The following is an 18,503-nucleotide window of genomic DNA, read 5'->3' as shown; positions in this document are numbered from 1 at the left end:
TTTTGCAATAGTAATGTCAAAAAAACATTCTGAAAGAGCACCTGTTAAATTTGTTTTTATTATATTGTGTTGCTCATGCAAGATCTATATTACCATGTAGTTTTATGTGTCTAGTGTATAAGATACCTGAATTTGATCTAGGCCTTGACCGAAAGGATGTTGGATGTATGAGACATGGGATACACCAGATGTCTAGATGTATTTTGGTCATAATCCTGAGAGAGAAATACCTAGGGATGGCGATTTAAGACAAGTACGGTTAATTTTGATTAAATACTCGGTTGTAAAGGAGTATCTTATATGTGGCTCAATACTTGTTAGGGAAATAACCAATGGGTCAAACTTACCTATGAGTATATTGTTGGTAGTTTCCATCTTAATAGGTCCGTCATGTGTAGGTGACTAGATTGGACCTATTGAGCCTGCGAGATTCAAAGATGTAATAATGGGTTTATAGGGTTGCAATTAGGGTTTTATTATATTTTGTAATCTCTAGCTAGCAAGTTAGGTTAGTCTATATAAACCGAGTTACGGTTAGACATTAGAGACACACACGAGATGCAACCGAATTAGGGTTCATCTAGAGAAACACGAGTTATGTGTAAATAGTAGGAGTGAGCAAGATAAGGGTCGGACCGGTTACCCGACTCGTAAAACCCTTAATTAGACCCGAATAGATAATATGGGTCGAGTAAAGGGTATTTAAATTTCACCTTAGAAGGTAAAAGGAGGGTCCGACCCTTTTTCAAACTTTTAAGCCGTTCACTAGTTTTTAGATAGATATACATCAGATTTGCGATTAATTTGAAATTTAGGAGGGTTTGTATTTCATATATGATTCATCAGAAATTTCTCAACGACTAAGAAAAATAAAAATAAATAGTCATATTACTGATTGGAAAGTGGAAACATATATATGGGAATTCACTTAAATGTTCTCTACATGTAATTTATAAACACTTAAATGTTCTCTACATGTAATTCGTGAATGTGAATTTATTGTATCAGTTCAAATGGTTGATAAACGTTCAAAGTTAGACTTTACAATGTTATTAAATGAAAGTATAATTGTTCTAGGATTCGTATATTAAAGTTATATATGAAACTTTTAAGCCGTTCACTAGTTTTTAGATAGATATACATCAGATTTGCGATTAATCTGAAATTTAGGAGGGTTTGTATTTCATATATGATTCATCAGAAATTTCCCAACGACTAAGAAAAATAAAAATAAATAGTCATATTACTGATTGGAAAGTGGAAACATATATATGGGAATTCACTTAAATGTTCTCTACATGTAATTTATAAACACTTAAATGTTCTCTACATGTAATTCGTGAATGTGAATTTATTGTATCAGTTCAAATGGTTGATAAACGTTCAAAGTTAGACTTTACAATGTTATTAAATGAAAGTATAATTGTTCTAGGATTCGTATATTAAAGTTATATATGAAACTTTTAAGCCGTTCACTAGTTTTTAGATAGATATACATCAGATTTGCGATTAATCTGAAATTTAGGAGGGTTTGTATTTCATATATGATTCATCAGAAATTTCCCAACGACTAAGAAAAATAAAAATAAATAGTCATATTACTGATTGGAAAGTGGAAACATATATATGGGAATTCACTTAAATGTTCTCTACATGTAATTTATAAACACTTAAATGTTCTCTACATGTAATTCGTGAATGTGAATTTATTGTATCAGTTCAAATGGTTGATAAACTTTCAAAGTTAGACTTTACAATGTTATTAAATGAAAGTATAATTGTTCTAGGATTCGTATATTAAAGTTATATATGAAATATGCAACTAGTAGATGCAGAAAATGATATTTGATTACTGCGTTAAAAGAGTAAAGGGTTGGACCCTTGAAATCCTTATTTATACCCGACCCTTTTATTGTTTAGAGGGTAGGGTCTCGAGTACATATATCTTCCTAAAAGGGTAAAGGATCCGAGTAGGGTATTCGATAAAAGGGTCGGGTCTTACCCTTTGAACGGTCATAGTAAATAGGGGTTTTGAGTTATATTTCTTAATATTGAGAGTTATTTAATATTAATTATTGTGTTTTACGCTTTGATGAGTTATAGCAATTCGATCTTGAATTGGTATCAGAGTGATGCTATTGGTGTTTATTGATAAAAGTTGTGATCAATAAAGAGGAGACTGAAGACTCATGACATCGATCATAGTCATGATAGATAAGGAGGGTTCGATCGGCCTTTCGAATCCGATCGAGGTAGATTATAAGGAATTGGGTTGAAACAATAAACTTCTTTTGCAGCGAAGGAGATTTCTGTTGCAAAGATTGACAAAGGCGGTCACGCGCTGTTTGTTATTCTGTTTAAAAGTCAAAGTTGGTATGATTTCTAGTGACCACGAAATCAAAGAAAAAAAAATTAAACATAAGTAAACAAAGAAGTGTTTAGGTGCTCAATCGGAAAGGAAAGGTTACTCACTAAGAAGATCAAGGAAGACTGGTGTTCGCTCGAATATATGACCGGGATTGCAACCAGAGGAGTGGATATGTGAGTTCATACGGCCGAGTGAATGGTCGGGGACAGTGTCTCCAAAGTAGTTGAGTTCGGGAGATCCGAAAGAACACATCAATGGATCAAGAGAAGTTCCTAGACGTCAAGACCGATAAGATGAAGACCAAGAGGGTTGTGCAAGCCGAGATGGTCAATATCATAGGTGAACTCATGCAGGTCAAAGGATGAAAGTTTAAATCAAAGACCACCTATTTCAAGTCGGAAATTAGGGGGTGATTGTTGGTAATTTCCATCTTAGTATGGTCGACTAGTTGACGGGCATGTAGTAACTGGAAGGGGGGGGGGGTATCATTAGTAGACTCTTCTTACCTAAGGAAAGCAATTCGTACAAATCCCAATCAACCGCGGGACCCGTTTGCTTACCTGGAGAAGTTTGCCAACGTGATATCCTTTATTAGGCCAAAGCGTGCTATTCCAAACGGCATATGTAAATTTAAAGTATTTTCATAAAACAACTATAACTATATTAAGGTTAGGTCAGACATTAAGTCTACTGATCAGACCTCGAGTCTGCTGAACTGAATCAGACTCTTCTGATCAGACCTTGAGTCTGCTGAACTGAAACAGACTTAAAGTCTGCTGAATAGTATCAACTAGATACTTATGCATGCTTATTATGAATATAGGTTGTTAAGCATACTAAGAAGAGGAGTTTGATATTATCCATTGATATACGAGGTGAACACGTTAACCTTTTACGGTCTGAACTGATTTTACTCTTGTAATAGACAGGTTGTTTATTACAAAGAGTCTGATAAATGTTTGCATGAGATATAATCTCTAAAATCGTTATAATACAAAATAGATAATAAAAAGCAACTCAGACCGAATACACATGTGTCTGGATCCAAACATAACTGATAATTGGCATACAAAACCAAGTCAGTCATAGCCGGCTCTCCAACAGGGTTATATAGCCTAGGGGAAGGTTGTCTCCGAACAGGGGCTATATATTCGGGGAACCTTTGAATTGTGTGTGTAGGGCAGTGGTACAAATCCCGGGAATGGACAGGCATTTCTGCTGAGTTTGTGAAACAGAAAACTATGTTTGTATTTAACGACTGTTATAAATGTTTTATCGAGTCAACGTTTCACCAGCGTATAGCTGTCGTGTTTTTTTCCACCCTTGCAGGTAATTAGATGATATACAAGGATTGGAGTCATAGAAGATCGCTCGAGATGGCTTGTTTTTGAATATTGCAAATCCTTGAATTATTATTAATACGGTTTTGTAAAACTGAAACTCGGTTGTCTAATTCCCGAGTAGTTTTGATAATGTAAATTAATATTCTAACATTTAAAGACTTCCGCTAAATAAACCCGCTACTCTGATATATTTACAAAACATGTACCAACTAATGGTCATACTCCTAGGCCCTGGATTGGGGTGTGACATGTGTAGGTGACCAGATTAGACCTATTGAGCCAGTGGGATTCATTAATAATGTAATGGGTTTATGGGGTTCAATTAGGGTTTTATTATATTTGGTAATGTTTTGACTGGCAAGTTATGTTAGTCTCTATAAACCGAGTTATGGTTAGAAATTAGAAACACACACGAGATGCAACCGAATTACGGTTCATCTAGAAAACACGAATTATGTGTAATTAAAGGTTTTTGAGTTGTATCCCCTCTATATAATATTGAGAGTCATTTAATATTAACTATTATGTGTTTACGTTTTATTGAGTTATATTAATTCGTTCTTAATATACAATATACATGTTAGTTGGTAAAAAAAATATCTGTTTTGATTTTCAAATACTCCTTTCTTACTATTCTAGTTTTGTATAATTTTATGTTTAGGTTTATTACTTACCAACTAAAACAAATTAAAATATATGATCAATACTTTCATATCAACATCCCCAGTTGATCCATGACAAAGTGAAAACGCCTAAAATCGTGTGTAATTTTCCCGGTGTGGCAAAAATACATCCAGTCGGTTTTGATTGGCTCGGATCTCCCCAAATTCATCGATAGCTCCTTAACTCCTCTCTCGCAATTCCTAAAAACAAATTAAACTATGATCAATTACTTTCATATCAACATCCCCGGTTGATCCATGACAAAGTGAAAAACGTGTCGTCACGCCACTTAGGTGAACGGAGATTACCTTCAGTGGCATCGACAGGCCGATAAGATCAAGTGTTAAGCTTGATGTAAAAAAAGAAAGCAAAGAAAGAGATCTACCACTATCTAACAAGAGATTCAACACCAACAAAAGATAAAAGTTATCAAACACATATATGTATAGTATGAATGTATGATTAAAAATACAAGTAGAGAACATACGTACAAAGATATTATAAAGAAAAAGAATATAGATTTTTTTACAATAAACAACCATTAATCTTAGGTGAACAAATTACAATATAGTGACTATAAACGGACAATAAGCTGCGTCATAACCCTCTTGCAGTTCAATAAAGAAATAAATAGATCACGAGACAAAGGCGCCTCAAAAATATAAAGTAGAGTTATTTATGAACCATGTAATAGAAGTTGGTTGTTTATCGCGGATCTTATATCTTTACTAGGCAGTAGAGCAAAGTTTTAATTTGAACAGTGGTTAATTTGAAAACAAGTAAAGAGTTATATATTAATTAGGGACACGTCTAGTGTTTTGCAATAAAGATTATGAGTTATGTAAGTGTTGGCTCAGTTGTTGTCTTGCCCAAGAAACAGGTTCAACCCGTGAGTTGATAAAGTTGGTTTAAATATGACTTATCAACAAGTCAGTTGGAATAAGGATTAGGGATAAGTAGGTTTATCTCCTATGAGTTAGCTATTTGATTTGTGTTCGAATAAGTTTGCTTGGCTAGCAAGCTTGGTTAGTATATATAGATGACCCGAGTCGTGAATTCATCAAGAGAAATATTGTAATTAGTTTTGAGATATATTTTGATTAATAGACAAGAGTTATTCATTTTGTTCGTGTTTGATTATCAATTAGGACTTGGATATAAGAAGTGAAGTTAAACTTTTGGTTCACACCTAAAGATACTTGGCACAAATCTAACCGGTTGATGATTCCTTTGCTTTTGAGATTATTAATTCTCTATGAATATTAACAGTAACATCTATGTTATTCTATTCTAGCATGTATAATCATAGAGACGGTACATAGGAAAGTACACAAACCATCCACTAAAACTGTGTTTTTGATTTTTTAAGCAAATGAGACATTTTACCGAGATGTTTAAAACCTACCAATAACCATAAGAAATGAAGCTAGACGTCCTCGGCAAAGTAAGATATAATGAGCTCGGTACAGCCGGCCAAGGGAGTTTTCTTCATGAAACCCATTGCATTCGCATAACGAGCATTTTGGTTCATGCCATTGTTGCGGGTAAGGATGACTGTGGCTCGGTCACTACCAACGTTAGGCTCGGCACATTCAGAGTCTGGGCTGCTCACAAGGGTGGTCTCGCATTTCTGATCGCCATGATCACTATTAACTTCCATATGATAGGTTCCAGTTGCATGGGTCACTGCTTCTAAGGTGTACCTCAGGTTCAGTGAGTCCCTATCTCTGCACTCTACCTTAACCTTCGCACCTGATCAATATCACAAAAAATAAAGTTTCATTAAACTTTTCTCACAATTTTTTTTTAAAAATTAAACCCCACAAGATATTTTCAGGTATAATAAACATAAAAATGAAATAAAGTAAAATGATTAAGATGTATTATACGAGCCAAGTATTTGGTGACTGATGTTTCGAATCCGCAACGGCAAGTGTCACAGTAGACACGACCTTTGAGTTGGAATGGACTAGTGGTGACCGTGGCAGCGGTTGAAAGCGCGGGAAGAAGGCATAGAGCAAAGATGATCAACAGTTTGGCCATGATGGGCTCAAGCAAAGTAAGATGTGTGGATGGAGTAAGGGATTGGCGGGACTAAATAGTGTTGGATATTTGAATCTCGAAGATTCATTTATACACAGAAGAATTATCAATATATCTTGTAATCTTGAATAAGGGATGGGCATGATTCCATTGCAAAGAATTCGTTTAATTTAACTGTAATAGCTCAAAAAAAGATAAATGACATCGTGTTACATCACTGTCACGCAGTTGAAAAATGCTTCACCAAAATGTACGTAATAATTCCACATGAAAAATAAACAAAGAAAAAAAATTATAGTAGTGTGTTGTATTATAATCTGATTAATTTAATAATTAAATAAACGAAACAAACAAACACTATCCAGCCCCAACCACCAAACACCATGTTTAGCCTCATGCTCGCGCCCTTAACGCCTCAAAAACTGATGTGCAAGGCGTTTTCATCTGATGTGGAGTTGGGTGTCCATGACTTAATGACTTGCGCATTACACGTACTGGATCATAGAACAATTAAAAAATGAACCCTCTACTTTTTATCCTAAATTAAACCATAATAGAACAATTAAAAAATAAACCCCCTATTTTTTATCCTAAATCAAACCATAATGATACTTGTACCATTTTGATCTTGACCTCAATAGTCAAGAAGTCAGAAATCTTAGTCGAAAATCTTCAATGGACTCTTTTTGTAAGTTGCTTATCTAACAAAATATCGGTGTTGTTCGTGTTGCTCGATCCAATTAAGTCCAACAAACCCGGCCGTATTTTGTGCTTGATAATATGCTTTGTTTCGATTATTCGCAATTTGGATGATTCTTTGAATATTAATAACAAAAAATTATATTGTTCTCTTTTAGAACGTAGAAATAAAGATTCTAAGTAGGAAAGTACACATTTTGTTAATCAAACATGAGAAATTAAAGAACATTTGATTGTACCGATCAATGGGACAATATAACATGCACTAAACTGTGTTATTATTCTTAAGCAAATGAGACATTTTACCAAGATGTTTAAAACCAGTAACTATAAGAAATGAAACTAGATGTCTTCGGCAAAGTAAGATTTGATGAGTTCGGTGCAGCCGGCCAAGGGCGTTTTCTTCATGAAACCCATTGCATTCGCATAACGAACATTTTGGTTCATGCCATTGTTGCGGGTAAGGATTACTGTAGCACGGTTACGACCAATGTTAGGCTCAGCACATTCAGAGTCCGGGCTGCTCACAAGGGTGGTCTCGCATTTCTGATCGCCATGATCGCTATTAACTTCCATATGATAGGTGCCAGTTTCGTCGGTCTCCGCTTCTAATTTGTACCTCAGGTCCAACGAATCCCTGTCTCTGCACTCCACCTTAACCTTTGCACCTAAATATATATCACAAAATATAAAGTTTCACAATATATTTTCTAGTACCATTTGCTACAAACAAGAAAACAAGTTAATGAAATTAAGTAAAAAGATGAATTTACCGGCCAAGTATTTGGTGACAGATGTTTCGAATCCACAACGGCAAGTGTCACAGTAGACGCGGCCTTTGAGTTGGAATGGGCTATTGGTGATCGTGCCAGCGGTTGAAAGCGCGGGAAGTAGGCAGAGAGCGAAGATGATTAATAGGTTGGCCATTGGTACGTGAGCAATGGGTTGAAGAAAATAAAAGATGAAAGTATGAATGATTTGTGGAGATGGAGTTGGAGATTGGCGGGACTAAATAGTGCTGGATATTTGAATCTAGTACAGCAAACTGAGATCTGATCATGTGCTGGACATTGGTATTCAATGTGACCGAGTCATGCGCCACCTGCTTCATTTATTACAAGAATGAATTATCAATGTATTGCTTATGTTATTTAGACATTTAGTTTTATTTTGATTAACAGTATTCGCCGTTTATTTGTTTTCAAATGTCTATAAAACGACTTGTTGATGTTAGATTTTCACTCATACTTTAAACATGTAACAATTAAATACAGAAACTTTTAACATGTTAGGAATTTAGGATCGATCTGCTAATTGATTTCGTCATTTCAAGTTTTAGATGACTCAATTGTTTTCATTTTTTGTAGTTAATATAAAAGACATGGTTTTGTAGTGTGGAACTTGCGTCCATTAATTTGGTACTCAAAAGTCAGCATATAATCAAAGGGGGCATCTGCAGCATGTGCAATAGCATGCTTAATGGAGCAACAAGTGTGTGAGCCATAGAAGCCGGATCTAAGTAATAAAGAGAGAGCAATAAATTCACATTTCTGAATCGCATATCGACACATTTGGGTGTGAAATCACATCATCAAGTCGGTGGTTTGATTACGGTTTGCGAAAAAGAAAGTTTTTTTAATTGAAATCACATCATCAAGTTGGTGGTTTGATCACTTAAAAAGGTTTTTAGTGGTAGATTATTTGTATGCCACTGCCGTAATCCTGAAAAATAAAATATTACCAAAACAATACACATCGATGCAAAGCGGAATCGATAAGATAAACAGAGAATAGATTTAGGGCTCCCCGAGAATTTAAATACCTCAGCCGAGCCAGAATAAAAAGACCTGTGAGGCTTAACGAGTAACGAAATATATGAATAAAAAAAGGTTTTGAGCTCAATATTTTTAAGCAATGGCGAAATCATAAACATATAGCCGGAGGGTTATAGTATGTATATACTTTGATATTAGCTTTTTTATTAGAACATTGACTTTCTTTTTGTGTTTAGGCCACCACACTCTGGCCAGACTATGTTGTCTAAACCGAGTCCACGTTGGCTTCAAAGTTTGGTTTGAGCGTTGCCCCGGGAAACCATACCGTCGGCTGTCAATTGACAGTCAATGTGCCGCCACAAGAGTATAATTCTCTGTCGTAACACACGATGGTAAGAAAACCCTAGTGGGCTCGGGATCCGAATTAACAACCTCGAAAGGCCTACCTCAAATATTCCATTGTCAATATCTACCCAAAGTGACACAGGTGTGAGTCAAACTTATAGCGTTCCTACCACTAGGCCACAAGTGAAGGATTATAATAATAGTCTTTTTCTGATGTAAAAAATAAAAATGAAATCAAAGCTTGACAAAATTAGGGAAGGTTTATGTACAAAATAATCTTAACATGAGAACGTAAAAAACGATGTCAATATACCAAAAGTGAGAACGTAGGAAACAATACCAACTACAATACCAATATACGTAAGCAATGTTTTATAATAACAAAGAAAAAAAACCTAATAATAACAACAAAAGAATCAAAATCAGCAACAATATAATAACAACAAATACTGATAAAAGCATAAGAAAAAAATCTTAATAACAACAAAATGTAAATCAACAAATACTTATAACGTCTTATAATTGGAAATTAGCAAATACAAACAAAAAATAGCAAACAGTTATAAAAACAAACCTAATAATTGCAACAAATCAGTTCTCACTGTTTTCATGTTAAGAATAAAATGTATTCGATCATGAAACTGAAAAATTAAAAGTCCTGAAAATATAACCACTTAATTAACTACCGAAAAGAGAAAGAAGATAAATAAAAAACTAAAGTTGCAATTTTTCTTTAAACTATTAATTAGTATAATTACATTTAGTATTTAGTACTATACAATAAGGTATTCCAAAAAATAGTCTATAGCATGCAGTGAGTTTGATCACTACACACCTGCTGAATTACGTAATTAGAAAAATACATTTTAAATCATCTTCTTCTTTACATAAAAAAATTAGAAAATTGGTTTTAAATAATCATAACTATGCCCTATTGGCTAATAACAGTCCCAACTTAACAATTGGCTGGTGACGGTCCCAACTAAAGGGGTATTTGTTTTTAACGGTCCGCGACTAACGGATTACTAACTCCGTTAGTCTGTTGCTGAGTTGGCACGCCTAGTTGTCAAAATATTGCTTATGTGGAAGCTTACATGGTAATGAAAGTAATAGATAATATGTATGTATGCATGTGTATTGTGTTCCTCCTCGTTTATTCTTTAAGAGCCACCATCGCATTAGCGCCGCCATCGTCATCACCCGTAATCATTACCGAAAACATTGGAAAATGAAATCGATCTCTGAGATAACAATGGACCGCCAGTGGAAAAGATTATGGGTGGTGATAACTAGTTTTCGGCTTGTTCAATTTTCCTGTGGCTGGCATTAGGTTTTTCACCGGTGGAGAAGATTAAGGCCTGGGGGTAGGTTTTTGAAGTTGAAGTACGATGACGTGCTAGATATGGTTGTGGTGGTGCTGCAGGTTTGCAGGTATTCCGGCTCCTCCCTCCCACCGCATATCCCTACCTGCACCCACGTTTTTCCGGCAAGTAAACGAATCACTACCATCACAGGTGGGTTATTGAATCCAAAAAAACCAGAGTCGTTTTTCTAGTAGGTTGTTTGAACTCCGGCAAGGCTCTGCAGGCTATCAATTATAACACCATTCGAGGTAATGAATATATCAATAAACTCGTTTTTATCAACCAAATAAAAGGCCTAAGATTTTAATTGCAATCTGGAATAAACTAACATGAATTTTGGGTTCGAATTGGTATCTGTTTCTATAGTTCTAATGAAAACCCCACCATTGGAAACCTAGAACTAAAGTTGACCTGAATTTTATCATGAAGACATGGTGATGGCAGATTAACAGCAACAATGGTGGTAGTGAATGGTGGTTGTCGGCGTCTATGAACAGAGTTAGTCCACGACAGATTAGAGAGAGAGAGAGAGAGAGAGAGAGAGAGAGAGAGTGAAGAGATTGCGCCACATAGGCTGCAACATAAGCAATATTTTGACAACTAGCGTGCCAACTCAGAAACAGACTAACGGAGTTAGTCATCCGTTAGACGTGGACCGTTAAAATAAATACCCCTTTAGTTGGGACCGCCATCAGCCAAGCGTTAAGTTGAAACTGTTACTTACCAATAGGACATAGTTGGAATTATTTAAAACAAATTTTCCAAAAAAATTACATGCCTCGCCCTACCCAAGGACAGGCCCCGAAAAAAAAATACTATAGAGAATGATTTAACTAGGGTCCTTTATATAGGTGGTAATTCTGATTTTGGCTAGTATGATAAAATTACAATTACAAAATAACAAATGGGCTGATGAGTCGAGAAGGGGAGGAGAATTACAATTCTATTTTCAAGAAAACATTATAAATTTCCAAACATTCAATTCCATTCCATTTTCAATTCAAATTTCATTTTTTTTAAAAATATTCCGCCAACCAACCGCCCCATTATAGGTTATATGTTCATTAGTTGATCTCGGTTAATTTTGGAAAAGGCCACATGCTTCCATGCGCTTTGGACCTATTAATGGTTAAGTGCTTAAGTTGTCTATTGGTGAGTTGAACCAGGCAAGAACCTAAAGTATTATATGAATCCAAGAATAGTGTTACACATATTAACCAAACACGGCGTGTGTATTCGCCAATTGGACGACCGGCCAGGCTTGTAAAATAAAACATTTCACTTATTTTCGTATCAATATTTTTAAATTCTAAGGTACATATACTATTTTTAGATTTATAAAGCAATAAATCTATATACCAATTTTATTTTAAACTTTTAAAATTTTGACGTAAAAATACGTAGCTATTATTAAGAGAGGGTTCAAAAGGGGTCTATTGCCATAGTAGTGTTAGGGGGTGTTTGTTGTTTCTTCAAACATCTTCAAGGGAGCTAATGTCTGCACGCACGCAGACATTACCATTGAAGACTGTTTGTTTTTTTTCTTAAAACAGATCTTAAGTTATCTTCTTTCATCTTAAAAGAAAAGCAAAGAAATCTTGCTTAAAACATCTTCGCAAAAAAATCATACTCTTATCCCTTTGAAGCCACCCTCTCATCCACTCCTCCCACCACCGTCCACCACCACCACCCACCGTACGCCACCACCACCATCCCCCACTGCAACTACCCACCGTCCGCCGCCACTACCAGCATCCACCACCACTACCCATCGTCCGCCACCACCACCACCACCACCACCATCCGTCACAGCCACCACCAATCACCACCGTCCACCACCCACCACAACCGTTCATCACCACCACCACCCACTGTCGGACGCCATCACCGTCAACTACCACCGTCCACCACCCACCAAAACCGTCCATTACCACCACCCACTGTCCACCACCACCATCCATCGCCACTACCCACCGTCCGCCGCCACAATTTTATTATTATATTTTCTATGTAACTTGAATAAATGACTTCTATCTTGTGAGATAAGTTTGACAGTTATGCAGACAGTATCAGCTTATAAAAACAAACAGTCTTATATTTTCAGCTTACAGATCTTCAGACCACATCTTCAGTTGCAGACATGAAAACAGATGAAATCAGCTTTCAGACAGTTTATGTCTGCAAAAACAAACAGCACCTTAAAGATAATGCTTTGCATTTTTAAATGATGAGTGTAATCAAGGATGACAAAAAAAAAATTGTTAAAAGAAAAAAACTTGATACACATTTAAAAAACTGAAAATTAAACAAATTGGCTAAACGAGTCAACCCGTATGAACCGGATGTTTTACGCAAATATGACTGTTAAGTTAACATGTTAGTGAGTTTGACCTGAAAAATGACCAAAATGAGTTTAGAATTAACAAAAATTCATAAATACAAGTATTTAGGTTTAAAGGTAGGGGATATGAGCACTAAAGTGGCACATGGTAACGATGATAAGTCGATAACACTATGTTACCTTTAGATATTGAAAAAATTATATCGAAACAGAATGCACATCTTTAATTAAAGACGTAACAAAGAAAAAGAGTGACGTACATACCCCACCCCACCCACGCAACAAAGAGAAAAAAGTAACCCCCCAAAAATAATTTTATATGAAAAAGGAAAAGTGATATTTGGAAACGAACAAGACAGGTTAGGAGTCCATGTAACAAGTTGTGAAGTTTCACCAGTTTGGAAAACGTAATAAATTTCCTAGTTTCATCCATGGGTAAAAAACAAAGAGTCAATAAAGAAAGTCAACGGGTACATGACATGTCAAATCTTTAGCAGAATCTGTTTGGAATGCATTTCCCTGCCACTGTTTTCTCTCTCTTCATTTCATCGTCAACTTCTTCCTCTGCCATTGTCTTGGGCCCTCTGACCATCAAATTCTCACTTGTATCAGTAACAACTCATATTCCATTTTGTAACTCAAATCAATTAAGCTTCAAACAAAATGTATCAGATTCTCTTAAAACCTAAAAAATATAAATTATGATCATGGCCTATGCCATTACAATTTGATAGTTGATGAAATTCTATTGCTAAGCGAAGCTTTGACGAAAGCATCGCAAGGCTGGAACTAATACGCATTTTTTTAAAATCATAAATGGAGGGGGTCGGACTCAAAATTTCCGGATGAAAACGTCTAAATTTACACTACGTACAAAAGTTTTTGAATGGAATCGGGTAAAAAAATTACACTATTGAGCAAAAAAATTAGAAGAGGGGGGGGGGGGGGGTACACTAAGCTTCGCTATTGCTTGCAGGGGCGAAAGCTTTATGGTAGCTTGTGTGGCCCCCTTTTTTGATCAATAATGCAAATTTATACATTTTCGTTGGAAAATTTTGTACTTAGTGTAAATTTACGTGTTTTAATCGAAAATTTTGAGCCTATCGAAGCTTTATAGTTCATTGCTAAAAAACTAATAACCAATTTTTGTTGGATTTTTTAATAACATAAAATGAATCAAATAGCTAAAACAAAACAATAGCGTAAGTTAATATAAATAATAAAACTTGTGACAAACCTTTCTTCAGTGTAGGAAGATGACTTGTTCAACATTGGCTCAACTTGAACTCTTTCTTCATTCATAGCCTCCACAATACTACCACTAAAATACTCCCTCTCCTCCGCCTGCATCTTCCCGAACCTCGGATTCTCCGACATGCAACATATCTCATCTTCCACGGCCACCGCCACCTTCTTACACAGCACTCCTTTATGCAAACTACCTGAGCTACTGCAGCTCTTCCTAGCAGCAGCATTTGGTGGCTGATTAACATTATTATCAGACTTATTACTCCCTCTAAACCCTATTGAGCCACCACATGCCATTAAGTGAAGCAGCACTGAGTTGCGGCTCAGTGTTGGGTATGGATCGCCGTCTTCAAACCGCTTGGAGGTGGAGTTGCTTCACCCGAGGTGGTTGACTGTGATGGTGGAGGTGATGGTGGTGATAATATACGGATACCCTTTGAACATCTGGATGGTGTGTTAGTGAAGTTTATTCGTTTTTCTTCATAGTCTAGTTCCTCTTCGTTGAATTCTGTGTGTCGTTTTGATACCATTGGCTTGCGTTTTGGGACGTCTGTTTGAGCCTCGTCTGCATGCAAGTGTTTATCTATAAAAAAAGGTAAAAAAGATATTATTAATAGATTGAAAACTTTTAATATTATAAAACCATGTGTACTAAGCGCTATGCCCATCTCAAAGTGCCAGGGAACACCGTCCCTGCACGTTTTGGATGGGGTTTTGGCTTTGGGCATTTTGGTGAAGGCTCCACCCCCACATTTTTTTCAACCAACAATTTTCCTAATAAGTTCCGATCAATCAAATATTTATATTATTTATATTCTAAAAGTTAATTAATTAATGAATAATGATTGCAAGGGCTTTCATATAATTACACCACTTTTTGTATAAAGCCTCACGCTGACTAGGACACCACATATCGAAAAACGTCTGAAGTTTTACAACTAAACATGGTCCAATCCTTAAATAAAAGATTAAAACTAATTTATTTAGTCTTACTTCACTGTTTTCTTCTAAAAAAAGTAAATAGAAATGCGAATTTAATGACTTTATACGAACCTACACTTATAGAACCTAAACAGATTAATATGCCAAGCGCGCATTTCACCTCGTGATATCAAAACGCTAGATAAGACTTCTTTATTTATAAAGAGCAGGGGTTCAAATCTCATGAATAGTTTAGAAAAATGTGGTTCAAAATTTTTAACATATTTATGTAAATAAAAAAAATGAAGGAATTTCACATGTATATAAGATAAAATTTACAACCAAAGTGTTTCAAGGTAGAGACACAAATTTTGTATATATCATATCTAAGTTGAATATAGATAAAAACATTTATAAATAGAACTTTTATTAAGTATATGAATAAAACATTAACTTTTCCTGTTTTTATATTGTTAACAACAAAGGCGGTCAGCCAGATTTAGTTCAAGGTTGATTTGTCATATTGGCCTATTGGGTGGATTGACGTGGGTTTCGATTGTAATCGGGTGAGTGAGATAAGGATATTACTTTTTCCTTGGTGTTTTAGTGGTAATAACACTAGTGTGTAGCTGCTTGCTAGCTTGTTTATTAATAAATTTTTATTGGTCGTTAAAAAATATTATCTGAAAAGAAATATTGGAAAACTGTGTCTTCAGACAAAGTGTTGTTTGTTCAGTGGCAGGTCTGTCCCTAGAAGTCCAACAAGGTATCCAAAAAAACAGTATAATTCGGACCCATATGCTTAAATATTAATAATGTATTGCAATATTTGAAGAAATTATAGTAAAAAGGAAAAGAAATTTACTGGGACAGTAGAGAAATTAATAAAAAGCTTGCGACATTTGAAAATGAGTTTGCTTCTGCCGGAATTGAATTGAGTTGAATTTAACTTGGATAGAAAAAAGTAGATGTCAGTGGCTTGTATTTACTTTCCTATCAGATTTATCAACTTTTTTTTCATTGAACAAAATTTACCAACACAACCAGACAAGAGACTAGCAAGTAACAAGTCACTGTAAACCGACGTAGCCAATATTTCACTCTATTACAACGTGTGCACGTCTCTCAATCTAACCCGATCACTTTTCTCTTATTCTTCACTCATATGAACGAGGGCCTTTTTATATCTTTTTTAATTCTGTTGACCTTTTAGATTTTTCATTACCTATATATACATTCTTCATTTTCTTTTATATAAATACTCAAGCAACTATTAATATAGTAAAGTAGTATATCTATGTGAAACTAATAAATAACTTAAACACAAACTTAAAATGTTTTTATGTTCATTTTAGATTCATACTATTTTATTAAGTCACCTAAAGAAAATCCACCTCAGTATTTTAAGAATAAAAAGTATAAATTTGAAAAACAAAAGAATTTGTTTAGTATATACAAAAATCATGAAGAGGAAGAAGTACCTGGTACAAGTTGAGATGCTTTGAGCACATACTCGTGACCTTCTGATGGATAAATAACATCGTTCTCCCCCAAGTCATTCCACACATATCCACTTTTGTACATCCTATTTGTACACAAACACACCATTTCATTTAACATATGTTTGTCATTAGCTTCTAACGTTTTTCAGGTTAAACCGTGAGTCAAAACGTTAATACGGTTTTTTATATTGTAAATTAAAATGAAGCCATCGCAGATCAACACCAAACCAAATCAAACAATTACTAACGGATAAACCACAATCTTCTATTCTCTATCCTCGTTACATGTAAAACAATTTATAAAATACGTCAGCAACACATGCTGGTGAACACGTTGACGCTAAAACATTTTATATACTTAATTATTCCCTACGGGTATCTTGCGACCCAACTCGTCATGAGGCAATGGAAATAATTAAGTTCTAAATTTCTATTATAAACTCAAGCTCAAGTTGAAACCGCTTAGCAAACATCGCAACGTTCGAGTACTTAGCAACTATCAATATACACAAGAGCATTCCCCACATTGGTATAACTTGGACTCGGCCCGTCATTGCGGACGCACGACCAAGCATGGTGTGGTGTGCCCACCGACAGACCACATATGTAAGGATCCAAACAAATGTATACGATTGCCTGAGGACCAGCGATTACCTTTGTCTATAAAATTTTAGGGATATATAATCTCATGTAAACTTTGTTGATATGACTCGTTTAAAGAGTTGTAAAAGTTTGAGAATATTCACATTTGCTTATGATGATTAGTACAATACTGATTTGTAAATAACAAGATCAAACCTTTTGTTAATAACAAGATCAACGATCTGACATCAAACCTTTAGTCTGTTTAGCATAGCTTTAACCTTGATAAATTATTTATTTGTATAAAATAGTTGGACTTTTAGTCTCTTTGTTTATTTACCAATTTTATGATACTAGGGATGAGATAATCGGTTCCGGTACCGAAATCGGTACCGATTTGGTACCGAATCGATACCAAAGTTTTGAGTTTTGGGATCGGTACGGTACTGGTATTTCGGTACAGTACGGTACGGTACCGGTATTTCCCGAATTTTTACCTTCAATACCGGTACCGTCCCGGTACCGTATCAGTACCGAACCGAATATTACGGTACCGGTACCGGTACCAAGATTGGGCTATTTTCGGGATCGGTATTTTCGGTACCGGTCGGTACCAGTACGGTACCGAGCTCATCCCTATATGATACGTCTCTTCTTCACAAAGAAACGTCTATGCTAGGCTTCTTCTTTAAGAAGACACGTCAATTTGACTATACCCTTTTGATGTAAAATCTTGTGTTTCTTAGGTATAAAGAAACACATTTTGACTATAACCTTTGCATATGAAAAGCTATGTTTACACTAAATTTAAACAAGGTTTGAGCTATAACCTCAACTACGTCTAAGTCATAATAATTAAATACTTAAGCTGAACCCCTACCTCATACGGGTACTTGGATTTTACAACTTAAGATTGATCGGACAGTACTTCTATTTTACTTCGTATACTAGAGATTACACCGTCGGAACTTCGGCTTTGGGAATCGGCTTGTGGCACGACTTACGATGTTATGTGTTTGGGATGCTATTACGCAGAGCACATACTCCCCATTTATAGGAAAAAAATTGAAGTTCATCGCGTATTGCGAAGAACCGTTTGAAGGGCCATCGGGTAGCACGATGAGTCAGCATAACGAGGTGCTTCCACGTGGTGACACATGGCCTCTCACGTACTGTCACATGTTGATACGTGGTTTGACACGTGTCTCCGATTATTTAACTAGTCACCGCGTATCGCGATGACCCAAAGGAGTGTGGTCGTCACGTAGCGCGACGCTGCCATTATCAGTTTTTGTGAGGTTCCATCGCT

General features: G+C 35.6%; 2 protein-coding genes and 1 pseudogene across 2 annotated transcripts; all 3 read right to left on the bottom strand.

Moving 5' to 3' along the window:
- Positions 1-5,800: 5,800 nt before the first annotated feature.
- LOC143587526 (protein DOWNSTREAM OF FLC-like) lies at positions 5,801-6,434 on the bottom strand. The gene is made up of 2 exons (XM_077068793.1): positions 6,264-6,434; positions 5,801-6,126 (listed from the first exon to the last, which is right to left on the bottom strand). Exons 1-2 carry the CDS (start codon positions 6,415-6,417, stop codon positions 5,801-5,803), a joined length of 480 nt encoding a protein of 159 aa, XP_076924908.1. The 5' UTR covers positions 6,418-6,434.
- A 932-nt stretch (positions 6,435-7,366) lies between these two features.
- On the bottom strand, positions 7,367-8,094 carry LOC143587527 (major pollen allergen Lol p 11-like). The gene is made up of 2 exons (XM_077068795.1): positions 7,890-8,094; positions 7,367-7,784 (listed from the first exon to the last, which is right to left on the bottom strand). The coding sequence occupies exons 1-2, from the start codon at positions 8,041-8,043 to the stop codon at positions 7,459-7,461; spliced, it is 480 nt and encodes a 159-aa protein (XP_076924910.1). The 5' UTR covers positions 8,044-8,094; the 3' UTR covers positions 7,367-7,458.
- Positions 8,095-13,384: 5,290 nt separating this feature from the next.
- On the bottom strand, positions 13,385-17,166 carry LOC143587524 (protein SOSEKI 2-like; annotated as a pseudogene).
- Positions 17,167-18,503: the final 1,337 nt, after the last annotated feature.

Source organism: Bidens hawaiensis, unplaced genomic scaffold (assembly GCF_021521415.1).
Source record: "Bidens hawaiensis isolate Kalapana, Puna unplaced genomic scaffold, B.hawaiensis_p1.1 tig00035541_1, whole genome shotgun sequence".
Lineage (NCBI taxonomy): Eukaryota > Viridiplantae > Streptophyta > Magnoliopsida > Asterales > Asteraceae > Bidens > Bidens hawaiensis.
Note: the sequence above shows the minus strand (reverse complement) of the source record. Positions and strands in the feature narration are given on the sequence as shown.

Bases quoted from the DNA above. Each gene is read 5' to 3' on its own strand.
- LOC143587526 (XM_077068793.1), bottom strand. From the start codon at position 6,417: ATGGCCAAACTGTTGATCATCTTTGCTCTATGCCTTCTTCCCGCGCTT. The intron at 6,127-6,263 runs GTATAATACATC...GATATTGATCAG, and splicing joins AGTCACCAAATACTTGGCTC to GTGCGAAGGTTAAGGTAGAG.
- LOC143587527 (XM_077068795.1), bottom strand. From the start codon at position 8,043: ATGGCCAACCTATTAATCATCTTCGCTCTCTGCCTACTTCCCGCGCTT. The intron at 7,785-7,889 runs GTAAATTCATCT...ATATATATTTAG, and splicing joins TGTCACCAAATACTTGGCCG to GTGCAAAGGTTAAGGTGGAG.